The 16,834-nt window shown below is 45.1% G+C and overlaps 2 protein-coding genes across 3 annotated transcripts in view; one reads left to right on the top strand and one right to left on the bottom strand.

Moving 5' to 3' along the window:
* The first annotated feature begins 668 nt into the window (after positions 1-668).
* Positions 669-10,340, top strand: arl16 (ADP-ribosylation factor-like 16). Its single transcript, XM_073026336.1, has 5 exons — positions 669-843; positions 1,174-1,231; positions 3,051-3,167; positions 6,181-6,296; positions 7,828-10,340. Exons 1-5 carry the CDS (start codon positions 776-778, stop codon positions 8,003-8,005), a joined length of 537 nt encoding a protein of 178 aa, XP_072882437.1. The 5' UTR covers positions 669-775; the 3' UTR covers positions 8,006-10,340.
* Positions 10,341-11,535: 1,195 nt separating this feature from the next.
* Positions 11,536-16,834, bottom strand: part of slc26a11 (solute carrier family 26 member 11) — a 39,756-nt gene continuing 34,457 nt past the window's right edge. For both annotated transcript variants that reach the window (XM_073026332.1, XM_073026334.1), the window contains exons 15-17: positions 15,093-15,226; positions 14,305-14,392; positions 11,536-13,459 (exon numbers count right to left, since the gene is read on the bottom strand). In XM_073026332.1, coding sequence (XP_072882433.1) covers positions 13,410-13,459; positions 14,305-14,392; positions 15,093-15,226 — 272 coding nt within the window. In that variant the 3' untranslated portion in view covers positions 11,536-13,409. The remainder of the gene's footprint in view (positions 13,460-14,304; positions 14,393-15,092; positions 15,227-16,834) is intronic.

The following is a 16,834-nucleotide window of genomic DNA, read 5'->3' as shown; positions in this document are numbered from 1 at the left end:
TAAAAGTGATCCCTATGAGAATTGGTATTATTAGTAAACCCAGATAAAACATTTTCAAAACAAAAAGTCAAGTCCACATTAATATATTGATCTACAAATTGACAAACATCAACCCAAAGTGTTTTAACACATTCACAATCCCAAAACAGATGAAATAAATCCTCTGGATATAAACCACAAAAAGAACAGTTAGTTTCAATATCAGAGTTAAACCTTGACAAATAAATATCTATGTATAATTTTTAAAGAAATTTAATTTTATTTCTCAATAAAAATGTATTAAATAAGCCCCAAATACTCCTCCACCTCAGATTCCCCAAGTGACTATTCCAAAAACTAACAGCCGTAGGAAAAGAAGTAACGTCTCTTTGAAACAAACTTCTAATACCTCTATTATTTTTTTAAAGACAGAAGAAAAGAAATCCTTCCTACAGCTGTACTAGAGGGATCCAAACTGGGTAATTCAACTACGGAATATGATGAAATTCTAAACAACATAATTACACCGGAGGGAATTGCATCTATAACAACAGTAAATTCTTTTGGAGTCATAGGAAACTCAAAGGCGGATAAAAACGCAGTGTAACTCAATAAGACTACACACACGGGAGGCGCTCCTGTATGTCGTCACCTTGACCGGTGACGTCAGAAGTCTGAGGTCACGGCCAGCCGCCGTTGCCGGGCAACCGGCCGAGAGGCCCCTGGCGGCGCCTCGGTGCGGTGGTGAGCGGGCGGACCGGCGGAGTGGGGGACCGGGACGGGCCGGGCCGGTACCATGGGCCTGGGTCTGCTACTGGGGGCGACGGCGGTGGGGAAGACCCTGCTGCTGAAAGCGCTGCACAATATCCTTTTAGTCAAAGTCTGTTGAGCTCAACACCGACCTGCATCGGTCTCTGCGGTTCCTGTGGATTCACCGGCTGCGAGCAGAGGCTGGGCCTGCTACACGGGCAACAAACAGCTCGTCTCCATACTGAACTTCCCTGACCGGACAGCTGGGATGCAACACTCACGGTCAACCCTGACCACCATGGGGCAAAATGACAGGGATTGCCACTTGATTTTAACAAAAGTCGCTTCAGTGAAAGATTTAAGTCTGTGGTGGATACATTAATGGTTATATTAAAGCAATTTTCAATATTTATTTCATTTTTGGATCCTTAATCAATGTGCAGAGATGAGTTTGAAAGAAGCTCTTGGCGAACTTGACGAGCTCCCACCGACCCTCCCCACGGTATGCTCAAACTGGTTCAATGCATTCGGTAGCAAACCTGCTGCAAAGCTTTATTTTATACTAATGATAGAGTAGAAGCAGTCCATATCCTTTTGCCAAGGTTTACAAGGTAATGTGGGTGAAAACTTGAATCCAGAAATCAATGTTTGGCATGGCAGCCTAGTAGTTAGCACAACACTTTACAGTACAGGTGGCCCGGGTTCAACTTTCACTGTTTGTACATTCTCCCCGAGACCACTGAGTTTCCTCCAGGTGCTCCGGTTTCCTCCCACAGTCCAAACTCGTGTTGGTTGGTAGATTAATTGGTCATTGCAAATTGTCCTGTGATTAGCCTTGGATTAAATTGGGGGGTTGCTGGGTGACATGTCACAAAGGGCCAGAAGGGCCTATTCTATGCTGCATCTCAATAAAATAATAAATATCCTGTATGAATTGACAGATGAGAAAGTTATCTGTAACTGTTTGGGCAAAAGTGATCTTTACCTACCACCTGTAAAAGCCTTACGGGAAATGTTTCACCAAGTAAGTTTACAGATTCATACATGTCACGGAAACAGGCCCTTTGGCCCAACTAGTTCACAGCACTCAAGGTGCCTTTCCAAGTCCCATTGCTATGTTGGACCTGTAAACCTTACCTATCCACATTTAAGTATTTTAGTTATTTAAATCCTATCACTTAAATCTCTTTTAAATGTTGTAGTTCTGCTGTTTTCACTGACAGCTCATTCCATATACCCGCTACCATCTGTGTGAAGAACCTGCTCCTCAGGTCTCTCCCCTCGCACTTTAAACCTACAAAACTGAGAATGATTTAGAAGTGTGTGTTTCAGTGGAGTTACTGACACAGGAGACTGAGCAGCTCCACACCCGAATTAGAAAGGATGTTTCCTGTAGTGGAGGAGTCCGAGACCGGGGGCACAGCCTCAGAATACAAGGACATCCCTTTAAAACAGAGATGAAGAGGAATTCCTTTCGCCAGAGGGTGGTGAATCTGGGGAATCCATTGCCAGAGACAGCTGTGGAGGCCATGTCATTGGGTATATTTAAAGCAGAGGTTGATGGTATTGAATTCCGATGTTTTTATCCAAGGTTCTTGTAGAAGTCGAGAATAAGACATAAAACTTATTAGTTCACAATCTCTAAGAGAACGTGGGGTATTGGGAACGGGAAGGAGTGAGGAAGAAGAACAAACAAAGAAAGGAGAAGGGGGAATGAAGATAGAGAGTCAACGTGCTCTGCTCTCTTTATACCCTAGACAGCAGACATTCCTTTCAAGGTTTGTCGATGAGAGTTAACCAATCAGATAGCTCCTGTTCAATCGTGTGATGCCCAAGAAGTTTCCAGAATAATGAAACTGTAACCACTCGGGGCCATACTAAACAATTTATAGGTAATTAAATAAAAATACAAGCAGGCATAAGAAAGTTAATTATAACAATTATGCAATCTACTTTGACAACTGGTTTTTGATTAGTCAGGGTGTCAAATGTTGTGTGGAGAAGGCAGGAGAATGGGTTGAGAGAGATAATAAGTCAGCCATGATGGAATATTCTTTCTTTTAGACTTGGAGTCCGTGTAACCCTTCTTAACGGTATTGGTCCACGGCAAAAAAAAAAGGTTGGGAACCCCCGTCTAGAACCTAGACAGTCTTGTAACAAAGGGTTGAGGGTGTAAAATGTTACTGCTTGTCTTACCACACATGGACTCGATGAGACAAGTGGCCCAATTCTGCTCCTATATCTTACGGTCTTATCTCAAAACAAAATCTTACCATGTTCTGTTTGTATTTGATGCCACTTTTAATCTCCTTTACCCGCAGGTGGGCACAAACTTAACTGATATCACGATTAATAAGAGGAAAATTACTATTCGAGAACTGGGAGGCTGCATGGGGCCGATCTGGCCAAGTTACTACGGAGACTCTGAAGCTGTGATAGTGAGTATCAGCAGTGTGGATCTCTCCCCACTACCCGACGGCCCACGCGGCAGCCCTGGATTGGCGGACGAGGCACTGGTTTCCTCTTGCTCCTGATTTTTATATCTTTAATCAGCTGTTTTTCAAACAGGCACAGGAGGGGGAAAAGGAAATCTCGTGTCCCTGGTTACTTAACTACGTTAGTTATACATTTCTTATTTATCAGATTCCAGCACTAGTAGCCCCCTCCTCTCAAATAATTCCATCTGCCCCTCATCATTCATCCCTCTGGGTCTACCTATCACCTACTGGTCCCCGTCTTCAATCACTTATCTGAGCTTTCCTGGAGTCAACAAGCTGTTTGGTCATGATCTGGACTCAAGTTCACCCAGTTAACCAAGTTCAATGGTCAAAGTAAATTTATTATCAAAGTACGTATCTGTCACAATACACAACCCCGAGATTCATTTTCTTGTGGGCGTTCACAGTAAGTGCAAAGAAACACAACAGAATCAATGAAAAACTGCAGACAACCGACAAACAACCAAGGCGCAAAAGACAACGAACTGTGTAAATACAAAAAGAAAAAGAACAATACAATAAGTAAATAAGCAATAAATATCGAGAACGTGAGATGAAGAATCCTTGAAAGTGAGGTGTGGGAACAGTTCAGTGTTGGGGTGAGTGAAGCCGAGTTACCCCACTGATTCAGGAGCCTGATGGTTGAGGGGTAATAACTGTTCCTGAGTCTGGTCATGTGGGTCCTGAGGCTCCTGTTGGCAGCAGCAAGAGAGCATGGCTTGCACTGTGGGGGTCCTTGATAATGGACGCTGCTTTCCTGTGTCCGTGCTCTGTGTAGATGTGCTCAGTGGTGGAGAGGGCTTTACCTGTGATGGACTGGGCCGTGTCCACTACTTGTAGGATTTTCCATTCCAGGGTATTGGTGTTTCCAAACCAGGCTGTGATGCAAACAGCCTGTATACTCTCCACACGTATAGAAGTTTGTCAGAGTTTCAGATGACATGCCATATCTTCGCAAACTTCTAAGAAAGTAGGGGTGCCTTCTTTCATAGAAGTTTGTCAGAGTTTCAGATGACATGCCATATCTTCGCAAACTTCTAAGAAAGTAGGGGTGCCTTCTTTCTAACGGCACTTAGATGCAGTTCAGATCCTCTGAAATGTTAACACTGAGAAATTTAAAGGCCTTCTCCACCTCTGATCCCCTGATGAGGACTGGGTCATGGATCTTATTGACATTGTTATGTCACCATTCAGGCAGATTTCCAATCTCCCTCCCGTGTGCTGAAGTGTGATTTGACTAACAAACTTAAGTATGGTATTGGAGCTGTGCTTAGCCACACTGTCATAAATATGAAGTTGAGTAGAGAAGGGGGTTAAGCACGCAGCCTTGGTCTACCCATCACCTACAGACAGGGCCGGTGGGTGATAGGCAGACCGAGGTGAAGGTGAAGTCGGCCCTCCAGCAGGATCTCGACCCAAGCTGTGGACAGTTACTCTGCTGCTCAACTGTTAGCAGTTTGAATTTTGTTCTGTTTATACCTGGGATTCTGACATTTAGCTTCTACCTTTATTGGAAGGATGTGGAAGATTGAGAGAGGGTGCAGAACAGGTTTACCTCCTCAGAATGCTGACTGGATTAGAGAGCATGTTTTTTGAGGGAAGGCTGAGCAAGTTAGGAGTTTTCTTTTTGCAGTGATGGAGAATGAGTGGTAACTAGATGGAGGTGTACAAGAATATAAGAGGCATAGGTAAGGTGGATAGCCAGCACCTTGCATCCCATCAGGCTCTTGAACCACCTCAACTCTGAACTGATTCCGATACCTGTGAACTCACTTTTAATGACTCTGCAACTTATGTTTTCAGTTTTATTTAAATCAAATCAAGTTTAATTATCATTCAACTATATATCGATACAGCCAAATGAAACAGTATTCCTCTGGAATACTATAGGATTCTCTGGAAACAGTATGGCCAGCGAGAAAAACGTAGTCTCACAAAAAAAAAGTCCAAGATCCTGAGCGATAGATAATTCCGGCAGATTGCTGGTACAGTTCCTAGCTGAACACTGGAGGGCAGCACCGACAGGAGAGGCCAGCCCCCGACTGAGCACGGATGCCATGCCACACCACCCCCAGCATCTCACCCGTGTCTCGAGGCGTAGTCCTCGCTACAGCCTGTCTCACCACCAAAGGGAACGAGCCTATGGTATCTTCCATTATCAATGTGCAACAGGGTCTTGCAATCGCAAGAGAAACGTCCGAGACCGATGTCCAGTCTGGTTATTTATTTGTATATTGCAGTTGGCCTTTTGCACATTGGTTGTTGGTCGATAGTTTTTCGTTGATTCTATTGTGCTTCTCTGTTCTACTGTGAATACCCACAAGGAATCGAATCACAAGGTGACATACATATCTTTTGATAATAATTTGACTTTTATTCCCAGAGCAGCCATGGTTAATACCCGAGGATATCCATGTAAGGTGAGTGGAGGAAAGTTTAAGGGAGATGTCAGAGGTAGTGTTTTTTTTTATATATAAACACATTGGCCTACAAAGTTGTGCTGACCTACTCTAGAAACTGCCTAGAATAGCCCTCTAGTTCCATGTGCCTGTATTAAGAGTCTTTTTAAAAAAAAACCTATTGTATCCCCCTCCACCACCATTGCTGGCAGAACATTCCACACACCCACCACTTTGTGTGTGGAAAAACTTACCCCTGAAATCCCCTCTGTACCTGTTCTTAATCTATTGGCCATGGTGTTGCTTTCTTTAAAAACACAAGACAGAGGACTCATTTCCTTTCGTACGGTTGGCCTGTAGCTCTGAGTACGTGGGGCAGGCTAGGATATTATTGCCAGTCATCCTCTATATTTCCTTTATTCTTTACGGGATCTGCTCCCCAGCAAGACGGTGTGCACAGGCCTGTCCTTCCCCAGAAGATGAGCTGCAAGTCCTCGTGTCACACACCAATTCTCTCGCCACCTCTTTACAGGGTTGAATGTTTTCCTCCCTAGTTTGTCATCGATGCGGCCAATCCCACCCAGATTTCCTCCTCGTGTATTCAGCTACTCGAAGTTCTGACAGCTGAGCAACTGCAGGAAACTCCGGTCCTAATTCTCTTCAACAAAGTGTAAGTACAGACCCAAGCAGTGTGGCAGCTTCTGTCTTCAAATGTGGCAAGTTGGGTTGGGCAGGGCACTGAGAGAATGCATGATACACCAACCTGCTGGCTGTGTTTCATTAAAAAACAAATACTGCTGGCCCTGGGCCATTGGCTGGTGGGTGGCCTTGTGATCGTATTCTAACCATCTCAACCCCCTCCCTCCCCCCAACTCTGTACACTAAATACAACAGATCAGACTCCATTCAATCCAGACTCAAAATGCTGGAGAAACTCAGCAGGTCAGGCAGCATCTATGGAGAGGAATAAACAGCTGACATTTCGGGTTGAGACCTCTCATCAAGACCTGACCTGCTGAGTCCTCCAACACCTTTGTACCAGTTCCTACAAGATCTCCAGCATCTGTAGAATCTTTTGTTTATTATTTTCATGCTACTGTGTCAGAATAGTCCTGTGCACAGTTGTTCCTGCCCTGCTAATTCGGTCAGGCAGGCCGAGAGTCTGAGTGGCTGATCAGTGCGAAAGTCACCACATCCTCACAAAAAGAGCTGACATGTATCAGGATAACAAGCAGCACAAGCTCATTGCAGCTTAGAGTGGGAGGTGGTCACACCAAGGCAGTAGTGCTGTCCAGTGTTTGGTGGAGTAAGCATGTTGTGTGGCTATGTGATTGACTATTTTGTGCTAAGCTAAGACTTCTTTACTCAGAGCCCTGCCAAGCTTCATTGTACTCTGCTCCAGATGGGAAATATGGCAGTAAGAATGTGATGGGCTGAAGGGCCTGGCTGTGTACCATATGACTCTCACTGGAAAGAACTTTAATTTTGTAAAATTTTCTCAAGGGATGCCTGGCCTGTTTGTGCTTCAGTTTCTTATGAACAGAAGCTTAATCTGCACTTTACCCGTGAGTTAGCAGCCTCCCCTCTATGGACTCTTTCTATACTCTTCAGTAATGCAGCCAGCATGAAAGACTCCACTCCCCTCATCTCCCCTCTCCCATGGTGCAGGAGCCCCACAAGTCTGAAATCACGTACCAGCAGGCTCAGAGCCAGCTTCCACCCCGCTGATTGTATCAGGTGCATTCAAAAGTCTAATAAGATGGACTCTTGGCTTCACAATCTACACCTTTGTGATCTTGCACTTTATCGTTCACCTGCACTGCACTCTCTCTGCAGCTTTTACACTTTATTCTACATTATCAGTGTTTTACTGTTCTGCCTCAGTGCTCTGTGTAATGATCTGATCAGTATACAAGACAAGCTTTTCCATGTAGCTTGGTACACGGGACAATAATAACCCAATTCCAATACCTATGTGGTGGGAAAGATGGGATTAAGTAGGTTCGATGAAGGATAGACTAGAGCACATACATTATAGTTCTCTAATCACAGAAGCAGTGGAGGGCAGTTTATCTTGCAGCTTCTGGAAAGGTATGCAAACAATTGGGATTGAAGGTGAGGGATAAAGTAAATTGAAATAATCACCCACTGTTTCTGCTGCTTTATAAACGCAGGGGAATAACTCGACTGTCTCGTTTCAGTGATCTACCCTGCCACATGTCCCTGATAGAAATGAAAAGCCTGTTCAGGATGGATGACATATTGGCCTGTGCCAAGCAGGCAGTCAGTGTGCTGGAGGTGAGTGCACAGACTGGCAAAGGGCTGGACCAGGTCCTGAAGTGGCTTCACTCCCACTTCAAGGGGAAAAATTTGCCCTGAAGGCAGTCAACACTACACCTTTCCCCAAAGCAGCCATTCAGAAAGCTCCGAAGAGCCCAGAGGCAGTGGATATGATGGCTCCCTCAAAATGTCCTGTATCTGAAAACTGCACAATGGCAAAAGCCTGTGATTTTTGAATTGTATCCAGCCTTGTAAGGGACAAAAAGATGGGCTTAGAATTGTATCCAGCCTTGTAAGGGGCAAAAAGATGGGCTTAGAATTGTATCCAGCCTTGTAAGGGGCAAAAAGATGGGCTTAGAATTGCATGAATATCAAGGCATTTCCAGGTAACTGAAACAGAATGGAAGAATATGACACTAGATTTGCATTATTCTAGTTACAGGTTGGGCTTTATATCATAATGAAATCCTGTATTTATAGTTAATGCTTGCTCTGTAATAATTATCCATGTTTATGGATAGATTTTAAGTTAATAAATAATAACTTATTAAAAAATTAAATAAAACTTACTCTGCATTGCAAAATGCAGTGGATTCTGATTAATTAGGACACATCGGGACCAGTACATTTTGGCCCAGTTAAGCAACTGCCCCAATTAGCTGTAATTTCATGGAAATAGTTTGTTATGATACGGCAACAATGAATATAAAATTAAGATTTTTTTTTATAAACAAACAAAACATTTATTAAACACTTCAATAAAAATGAAAAGTAAACAAATGACTAACTTAACCGGAAGTTAACTGCTTTATGGCAACTTGAACAGTTCTTAAAGCGATATATGCGAAAGTCCAAATGATTTATACAGTCAATTAGGAGAGACTTTCCTGAAGTAATGAATTCCTCGACGACGTGACATTACTGCTCATCCCAGCCGAAATATGCCTTGCCCGAAGGATTTACGACGAAGGAAATAAAAACGGCTTAAAGGAACTGACCTTCTCCTTGGCGAATAATGCTGCGTCCAACCCTTTATGCTTTCACAATGCAGGAGCTATCTCGGATTCAGGTTCCTATCTCTTTGAATGAAGATTAAATAAGGTCGATCCTGTATTACCGCTGACATCATCAACTTTTCTCAATCCTTCGGGTTTTCCATACTTTGGTAAATCTTCACTCTCCGACTGGACTGCAAAGGTAGAAACCAATACTGGCGGCGTTTGGTGAGACTGCCGGCAATAACCTTTGAGACTTAAAACAGAAAATAAAACTCCACTTTAAAACAAATCTGCATCATGAGACGAATACGCAGCATAACAGAGTCACTGATGAATTAAACCATGAACTGACCTACGTCACAGCAAAGCTTTCCCCTTTTATATCTGTTGAAACAGGCCATCACATGATGTCACACTGGTGGGAAAATTACATCCTGTGACCTCACACTGGCAGGAAATTACATCACCCCATCACATCATGCTCACCATATACTCAATTACATCATGGTCACGTGACAGTCTCAAGATACCCACAGGGTATGTAACAAGTTAAAAAGGTATAAAAGAGATAAATTATGCATTTAAATTAAATAGGCCAAATTAGAATACTACCAATAGTACCACAGCACTATAAAACTGTTCCCAATAGCTATCGCCAGAGGAATTCATCCGGTGAGGTGCAGAAGTGTACTCTTTTTGATTAGACTAAATGAACAAAATCAGCGCAGTCAACTCATGTAGGTAATGGACTGCCTTCATACAGTACTGTTGATTGTATCCTCCAAATCCTCATTTTCATTGTAACATTAAAGATGATTGTCAATACTTCAAATTCTTTGTAGTTCCTAACTTACTAAAATAGTAAAATAGTTTCATTTTCACTCCTGGCATCTCCAAGCTTGACTGCTTGAACCTACAGTGAGCAAAACAGTTCTGAATTGTCTTACTGCTTATTTCTCACCAAATATCAGTGACAAAAATCACTGCTTTTTGAATAGAAACACACACAACCAATGCTAGTTAGAAATTGTTCGGCAAAGGTCTCCTGCCCCAAATTAAGTGGCATAGTGTCCCAAATAAAGGAAGGAAATCCCAGCTGTTTTTGTCCTTTAAGAGTTGTCCCAAACAAGTGGCTGCCCCGATTAACTGTTGGCCCGATTAACTGGAATCCACTGTACTTTGTAATATACACATGAAATAATGAGGGCATAGCTTTCTTTACATTGTGTTATTTAGTCTACACGTTTATGAGCATGTTACCTGTTACATCAGTAATAAGAATCATGTTATTGTAGCCACTGACTTCATAGTGTAGTTGTAGACCTCAGTATTTTCTCCCTCTTTCGCATTCATGAGCTCCATAGACGCTGGAAGATGACCTGTACTGTTTGTATTTACCGTATATATTATTAATAAAATATATTTTGAAATAAAAATGGCTGCTGAAAGATTATCAACTTTATGAAAGATGCACGCTGGTTTGCCTGGAACTTGGTCTTCCAATACAAGTACACTCACAAGCAAATGCTGTGACTGGAGCAGGTGCAGACAGAAGTACTGAAGCTCAGTGCAGATATTACAAGGGCTCTGCGGGAGGGTCACTGCAGCCACTGGATAGGGAGGGGCTGGTCCCAGTGGAACAGCTGCTGTGTCTGCGGAAATGCGAGTGCCTTTGAGCCAGTGAAAAATCAATGGTATAATTAACATGGAGAAAGTGACAATCGTATTTACTATGCATTATGAATAAAGACTTTAAACATATGGATCAGACTCAGATTTATCACATGTACAGCAACTCATACAGCAGTGAAATGTGTCATTTGCATTGACAACCAAGCACCAAGAATGCACTCGGGGCAGCCACACGTCCCTGCATCAATACAGGTTGCCCGTGATGTTCAGCCGCAGAGCAGAAGCAACAGCAACAAGACAAACCTCCCCGCTCTCTCTCTCTCTCTCTCTCTCTCACACACACACTCACACAGACACAGACACACACTCTCACACACACACAGGGGACTCCAGTCCTTGGCCCCGGACTCTCAGACACTTGAAATGATGGTTCCTTCAACAGATATTGTTTGGCAGAATATCCCAATACTAGAACTTACAAATAAACAACAATCATGTTTACTGTATATATTAGAAATAAAGTATATTGAGGAGAGAACAAACTCGGGTTACATAGACTGCAGAGTCGCGGACAGTAGAATGAAAAATGAGGATTAAATCAGGATGAACCACCAACAGCACATACACATCTGAAAGCAATTGCTCTGCACCTTTTACATCAGCAGTCTGCAAACAGGACTGGTATGCAATTCAGATAGCACATACAAAATACTGGAGGAATTCAGCAGGTCAGACAGCATCCATGGAGGAAAATGGACGATGCAGGTGAAGGGTCTTGACCTGAAACCTCAACTTTCCTCCATAGATGCCGCCTGACCCGCTGAGTCCTTACAGCATCTTGTGCGTCGTTCTTGTTTCCCCAAATCCAGTAAAGCCCCTCAGACATTTCCTGCTGCAAGAGACTTACTGACAAAACAGGTGCAAGCAACTGTCACAAAAACAGAATCTAGAAATAAGAAACAGCCACTTTCCTCAACCACAAACACCAGAAAAGCCAGATTTACTTTCAAAGTTATTTTTAATTATTGATTGACAACCTCACATACATATACAAAATCATCTACAGATGGAGTTATTACTTAAAACTTTTTGTGTTACTCTATACAATATATCAACTATCCAATTTCCGCTGTAAAAAATATAAGATTAAAAAGGCAAAAGTGTCAATGATTTATAGATTGGATTACTAACTACTGTAAAATCTATCACTGTAAATATGCACACTTAATTCCCCTTGACTGGCAAAACCTTAGTTGTAATATTTCCTTAAGCATGCAAGTTTTCAGAACTCTTTAAGCTCCCCCACCCTCAATTCTCCATTGTAAACTGTTCCAAGGTGCCAGAGAGCATCACAAAATCTGGCTAATCATCACAATATTCTGAGGTAATAATCTGACAGTGGCTTGGAACTTTCACCTCTACCATGTTGATCTCATGCCAACTTTTGGTATGGGCACTTCTTTGGTATTGGGGGGGGGGGGAAGGAGGGTTACTAAATAAAGTGCAGACCCTCTCAAACATGCAAACTTTTAGGAGGAGGAGAGGGAATCTCTGTGAAACCTGCCAAATAATGGAAGGTCTGGATAGAGTAGATGTTTTCTATAGTGGGGGACTCTAGGATCAGAGGGCACAGCTTCTGAATAGAGGAAAGTCCCTTTAGAACAGAGACGAGGAGGAATTTCCTTTAGAGGGTGGTGAACCAGTGGAATTCATTGCCACAGACCAAGTTACTGCCGTGGAGGCCAAGTTATTATTTAAAGTGGAGGTTGAAAGGTTCTTGATTAGTCAGAGTTCCAAAGGTTATGGGAGAAAGCAGGAGAATGGGGTTGAGAGAGACGGTAATGGAATGGCGGAGCAGACTCAGTGAGCTAAATGGCCCAATTCTGCTTCGATGTCTTATGGTAAAACCCACAAGTACGTTGCCCAGAAGCAGTAACAGGTCCACTGAACCATTCCTCCCTCACTGACCCTCGCCCCGAGCCCACCAGTGTGCAAAGCAACAAACTTGTGCCTCTGAGCTGGGCAAAGGCTCCTTTTACTATTTCCAATTTCACAGAAACAGATGAAAATAGGCTGAAAGGGAAAACAATCTTTAGAGGGCAGCACCGTAGTGTAGCAGCTAGCATTATGTGTTACAGGGACAGCTAACAATTCAAGTCCCTCCACTGCCTGTGAGTTTGTACGCTCTTCCTGTGACCACCTGCGTTACCCCGGGTGCCCCGGGTACAGGTGAGGATTGGTAGGCTGTCAGCGTGCTCTGTAGGTGCCACAAGCAGGGCAGCACTTGTGGGCTGCCCCCAGCACATCCTCGGACGGTGTCGGTCACCGACACAAACGACACATTTCATGTTTCAATGTTTGTGTCGCAAATAAAGCCAATCCTTTCATCTTCCTTACTCAGACTGAAGAGGATGACTGAGGTTTAGTTAGAGATACAGCACGGTGACAAGCCCCTCCGGCCCAACGAGCCTTCACAACCTCGTGCGTCCAATTAACTCACTAATCCAGACATCGTTGGAATGTGGGAGGAAACTCAGAGTAATGGGGAGAACGTACAAACTCCCTACAGAGGGAGGCAGGAATTGAACCCGGGCCACTGGCACAGTCATAGTCTTATACTAAACGCTTAGCTACTATGCTGCCCCAAGGACACACTACGATGAGGAAGCCGATTGAACTGGGATTTGTCTCCGTTACAGCAATTGGAGGTGTTTATGCATTAGTCACATCATTGCTGGACGTGCAATGAAATGGCTGCCCTGCCTCAGGGAAGGTTCAAGGGCTCTGGCCAGAACCCGGTGACACGTCCACACTGCTACAACCCACCAGCCTCACATAGGAGCCTTTGCCTTTCTCTTCACTGCGGATCGGGGCTACCAAGCAGAGATCTCGCACCCATCCAGGTCTTGCTGCCAGTCACTTCCTGTGGCCAGGGGAGAGGAAAAATCAAATTATTCAACACATCTTTGGCTCATCACCCCTTCAAGAACGGATACTGACGGACTTTTACTGCTGTACCATTGAGAGCATACTCACCAACTGCATCTCAGTGTGGTATGACAATTGTCCCGTATCGGACCGCAAAGCACTCCAGGGTGTGGTGAAAACTGCCCAGTGGATTATCGGCACCCAATTGCCCACCATTGAGAACATTTACCATAAACGCTGCCTGGGCAGGGTGAAAAGCATTATGAAGGATGCATCTCCCCCTAACCGTGGACTTTTTACTCTCCTCCCATCTGGTAGTCACTACAGGGGCCTCTGCTCCCACACCAGCAGGCACAGGAAGAGCTTCTTCCCTGAGGCTGTGACCCTGCTGAACCTCACATCACAGCGCTAAGCAGTATTGCACCCATATTGTACTGTCTCAGTACTTTTATACTTGTGTGCTGTAGCACCTACTTTTTATTCATGGTTATTTTGTAAATAACACTATTCTTTGCATTTCTGGTTAGATGCTAACTGCATTTCATTGGCTTTGTATCTGTACTCGGCACAACGACAATAAAGTTGAATCTGATCTAATCTAAAACTACGGCAGGTGACATTGTCCCCCAAAGTCTGGTATTCTGTTAACTTCAGTTTAGTTTATCCTGTCCAGCACACACGGGAATACACAATCCAAGTTTCCGCTGAGGGCATCAGGACTGGAAAGGAAGGGGGCAGCAGCCAGAAATGGGTGGGGCGAAGGGGGGAGGTGCACAAGCTGGCCAGGCGAAGTCCAGCCCTACAGCAGCAGACGGTAATCGTGAATGAAGACAGAGTTACCCTGCAGGTGACACATCGCTGCCTCGGTGCTGTCAAAGTATCTCAGTCCTTCGATCTCTGCTGACGCCAGAATCAACAAGGTCTTGGGCTAAGCGAGACACAGAACAGGTTATAAACACAGGAGGCTCTGCAGATGCCGGAAATCTGGAACAACACACACCAAATGCTGAGGAACTCAGCAAGTCGGGCAACATCTACGGAGGGGAATAAACAATCCATGTTTTGGGCCGAGACCCACATCAGGGCTGGAAGGAAGGGGGTAGAAGCCAGAATAAGGTGGGAGGGGGAAGGGGAATGAGCACAAGATGGCAGGTGATAGGCAAGAGCAGGTGAGAAGGAAGTTAGGTAGGTGTGGTGGGTGATGAAGTAAGAAGCCGGGAGATGATAGGTGGAGAAAGTGAAGAGTTGAAGGAGGGATCTGATAGAGGACAGTGGACCATGGGAGAAAGGGAAGGAAGGGGGCAATGAGCAGGAGAGAAGGGAATCAAAATCGGGAATGGAAAAAGCGAGAAGGGGGAAGGGGAAAGAAATTACCAAAAGTTAGAGAAGCACTTTATTTAAAAAAAACAAGATGCTTATATTTGGGCAAAATAAAAGGGAGCTCGGTGCCGTGTTGATGAATTTGGTGTGGAGCTACAGACACAAGTACTGGTGACGGTCTTATAGAGCGCATCGAAGGAGTGAAATAACAATGAAGGGGTCGATGGTGGAGATTTCAGGAACAGGGCCTGGAGTGCCCATCAAGATTAAATTCAGGAGGTTGAAACACCGTAATTGTGAAGACGTACCCGCAGGTTACAGAGCAGCAGGGAGAGGTTCTGGTGCTGGAACGTCAGGATTAGCTCTCGCAGGCTGTTGACGGTCGTGTAGTCGATACTGCTGACGTGAACGCAGTCCAGGATGGCTGAGCGGGGAGGAGAGGCTGAAAGTTAAAGCAATCCTGTTACTGCTCCAAAAACCACAGGCGGATCATGTAAAAACTCACTCATTTCTCCTGCGGTTATGAAGATTCCGTGAGGTTGTCATAGCCGGGGGCGCGTGCCTCAAATAGTCTCCGACAACCAAACCCAGCTCCTGGCCTTCGTGTGTGGCTAAGAAGCACAGCAGAACCCTCTCTACTGACCAGAGAAAAGGGGCAAAAGCAGGTTACTGGCACCTTAAAACCAGATGCTTTGGGCAGATGGGGCTTGTCGGCCGTGGTCGGCAGCTCGCCTAGGGAAAGGAAAGTTCTGACCTCCGACCTCCAACCTCCGGTGCCTTGTGGCTCTACCCACTCATGGGGGAGGCCTCGGGAATAAGACTCCAGAGCTGAAGCCCCCAAGGCAGTCCTACGTTTATCAGCTGCTTGGAGGGGGAGCCTGCTGTGCGGGCAACAGCTCGCTCTCCATATCGTTCTGCCCTGGCTTGTGGATCACGTAGACGGCTAGGACACAGTCCCCACGGTTGGCCCCGACCATCAGAGGGCCTCAAAGATGTGAGGCCAGTCCCTGGATCCACGGAACGGTAGTGCAGCAGTTAGCACAGACCATTACCACGCCTGCTCCAAGTCTGGGGTTCAATTCCTGCCACCGTCTGTAAGGAGCTTGTACCTTCTCCCAGCGACCGTGTGGGTCTCCTCCCACACGCCAAAGGGGAGTCAGGATGCACTGTGGGGAGGCTAAGGTGGCGACACCAGCACATCTCTGATTGTGTTGATCATTGACACAAACATTTCACTGTACGCTTTGATGTTTCGAGGTACTTGTGACAAATAAAACTAATCTTTAAACGCCTTTAAACGTGTTTCCTTAAGGAGCAGCACAGACTATTAAACTGCAAGGGCGTCAAGTTCCCTTTGGTTAACCTAGACCTGTGTTCTTGACTGAAATGGACTATAATTCGTAACCTGGAGACCTGCCTTCCCTGCCAAGTCCAATTCTTCAGAAAGAACAGCACAAGTGAGGCGCTTCTGCCCATGATGTTGTGCTGACCTCGTAAGCTACTCTAAAGATCAATCCCTCGTACATCACCCTCTATTTTCCATCATCCACGTGCCTATTGAGGTTTCCCGAATGTCTTCAGTGAATCTGCCTCTACCAGAGCTTCCACACACTCACTACATAGAAACCCCACCTCTGACCTCCCCTCGTTACACTCCCCCAACCGCCTGCTGGATTAGCCCTTTCCCACCGGGAAAGGTCTCTGGTTGTCCACTCGATCTACGTATCACATGGTACGCCTCTATCAAGTCACCTCTCATCGTCCCTCACTCACTCTGGCCCACATCACTGTGACAAAGAGCTCAGATCGATCAGTACCTCTGTCCGATCCCCGGCTATTCCTCTCCCCAACCCGTTCCAGACAAACAGACGTCCACTCCCAACCTGCCTGCACCTTTACACAGGGAATCGGTCCAGCGCCACAGTTCACTCCCACAGCGAGAGGGCTGGAAAGAAAGAGCAACGATGTGATGCCAAGGCTTTGGTCAGACTGCGTTTGGGGTATTATGGGCAGTTTTAGGCTCCAAATCTGAGGAAGGATGTGCCGACGT

The sequence above is a fragment of the Hemitrygon akajei genome, chromosome 22, assembly GCF_048418815.1.
Source record: "Hemitrygon akajei chromosome 22, sHemAka1.3, whole genome shotgun sequence".
In the NCBI taxonomy this organism is placed as follows: Eukaryota; Metazoa; Chordata; class Chondrichthyes; order Myliobatiformes; family Dasyatidae; genus Hemitrygon; species Hemitrygon akajei.
The sequence above is the reverse complement of the archived record's forward strand: the minus strand, read 5'-3'. Positions and strand labels throughout refer to the sequence as shown.

Bases quoted from the DNA above. Each gene is read 5' to 3' on its own strand.
- arl16 (XM_073026336.1), top strand. From the start codon at position 776: ATGGGCCTGGGTCTGCTACTGGGGGCGACGGCGGTGGGGAAGACCCTG. The intron at 3,168-6,180 runs GTGAGTATCAGC...TTTCCTCCCTAG, and splicing joins GAGACTCTGAAGCTGTGATA to TTTGTCATCGATGCGGCCAA. The intron at 6,297-7,827 runs GTAAGTACAGAC...GTCTCGTTTCAG, and splicing joins CTAATTCTCTTCAACAAAGT to TGATCTACCCTGCCACATGT.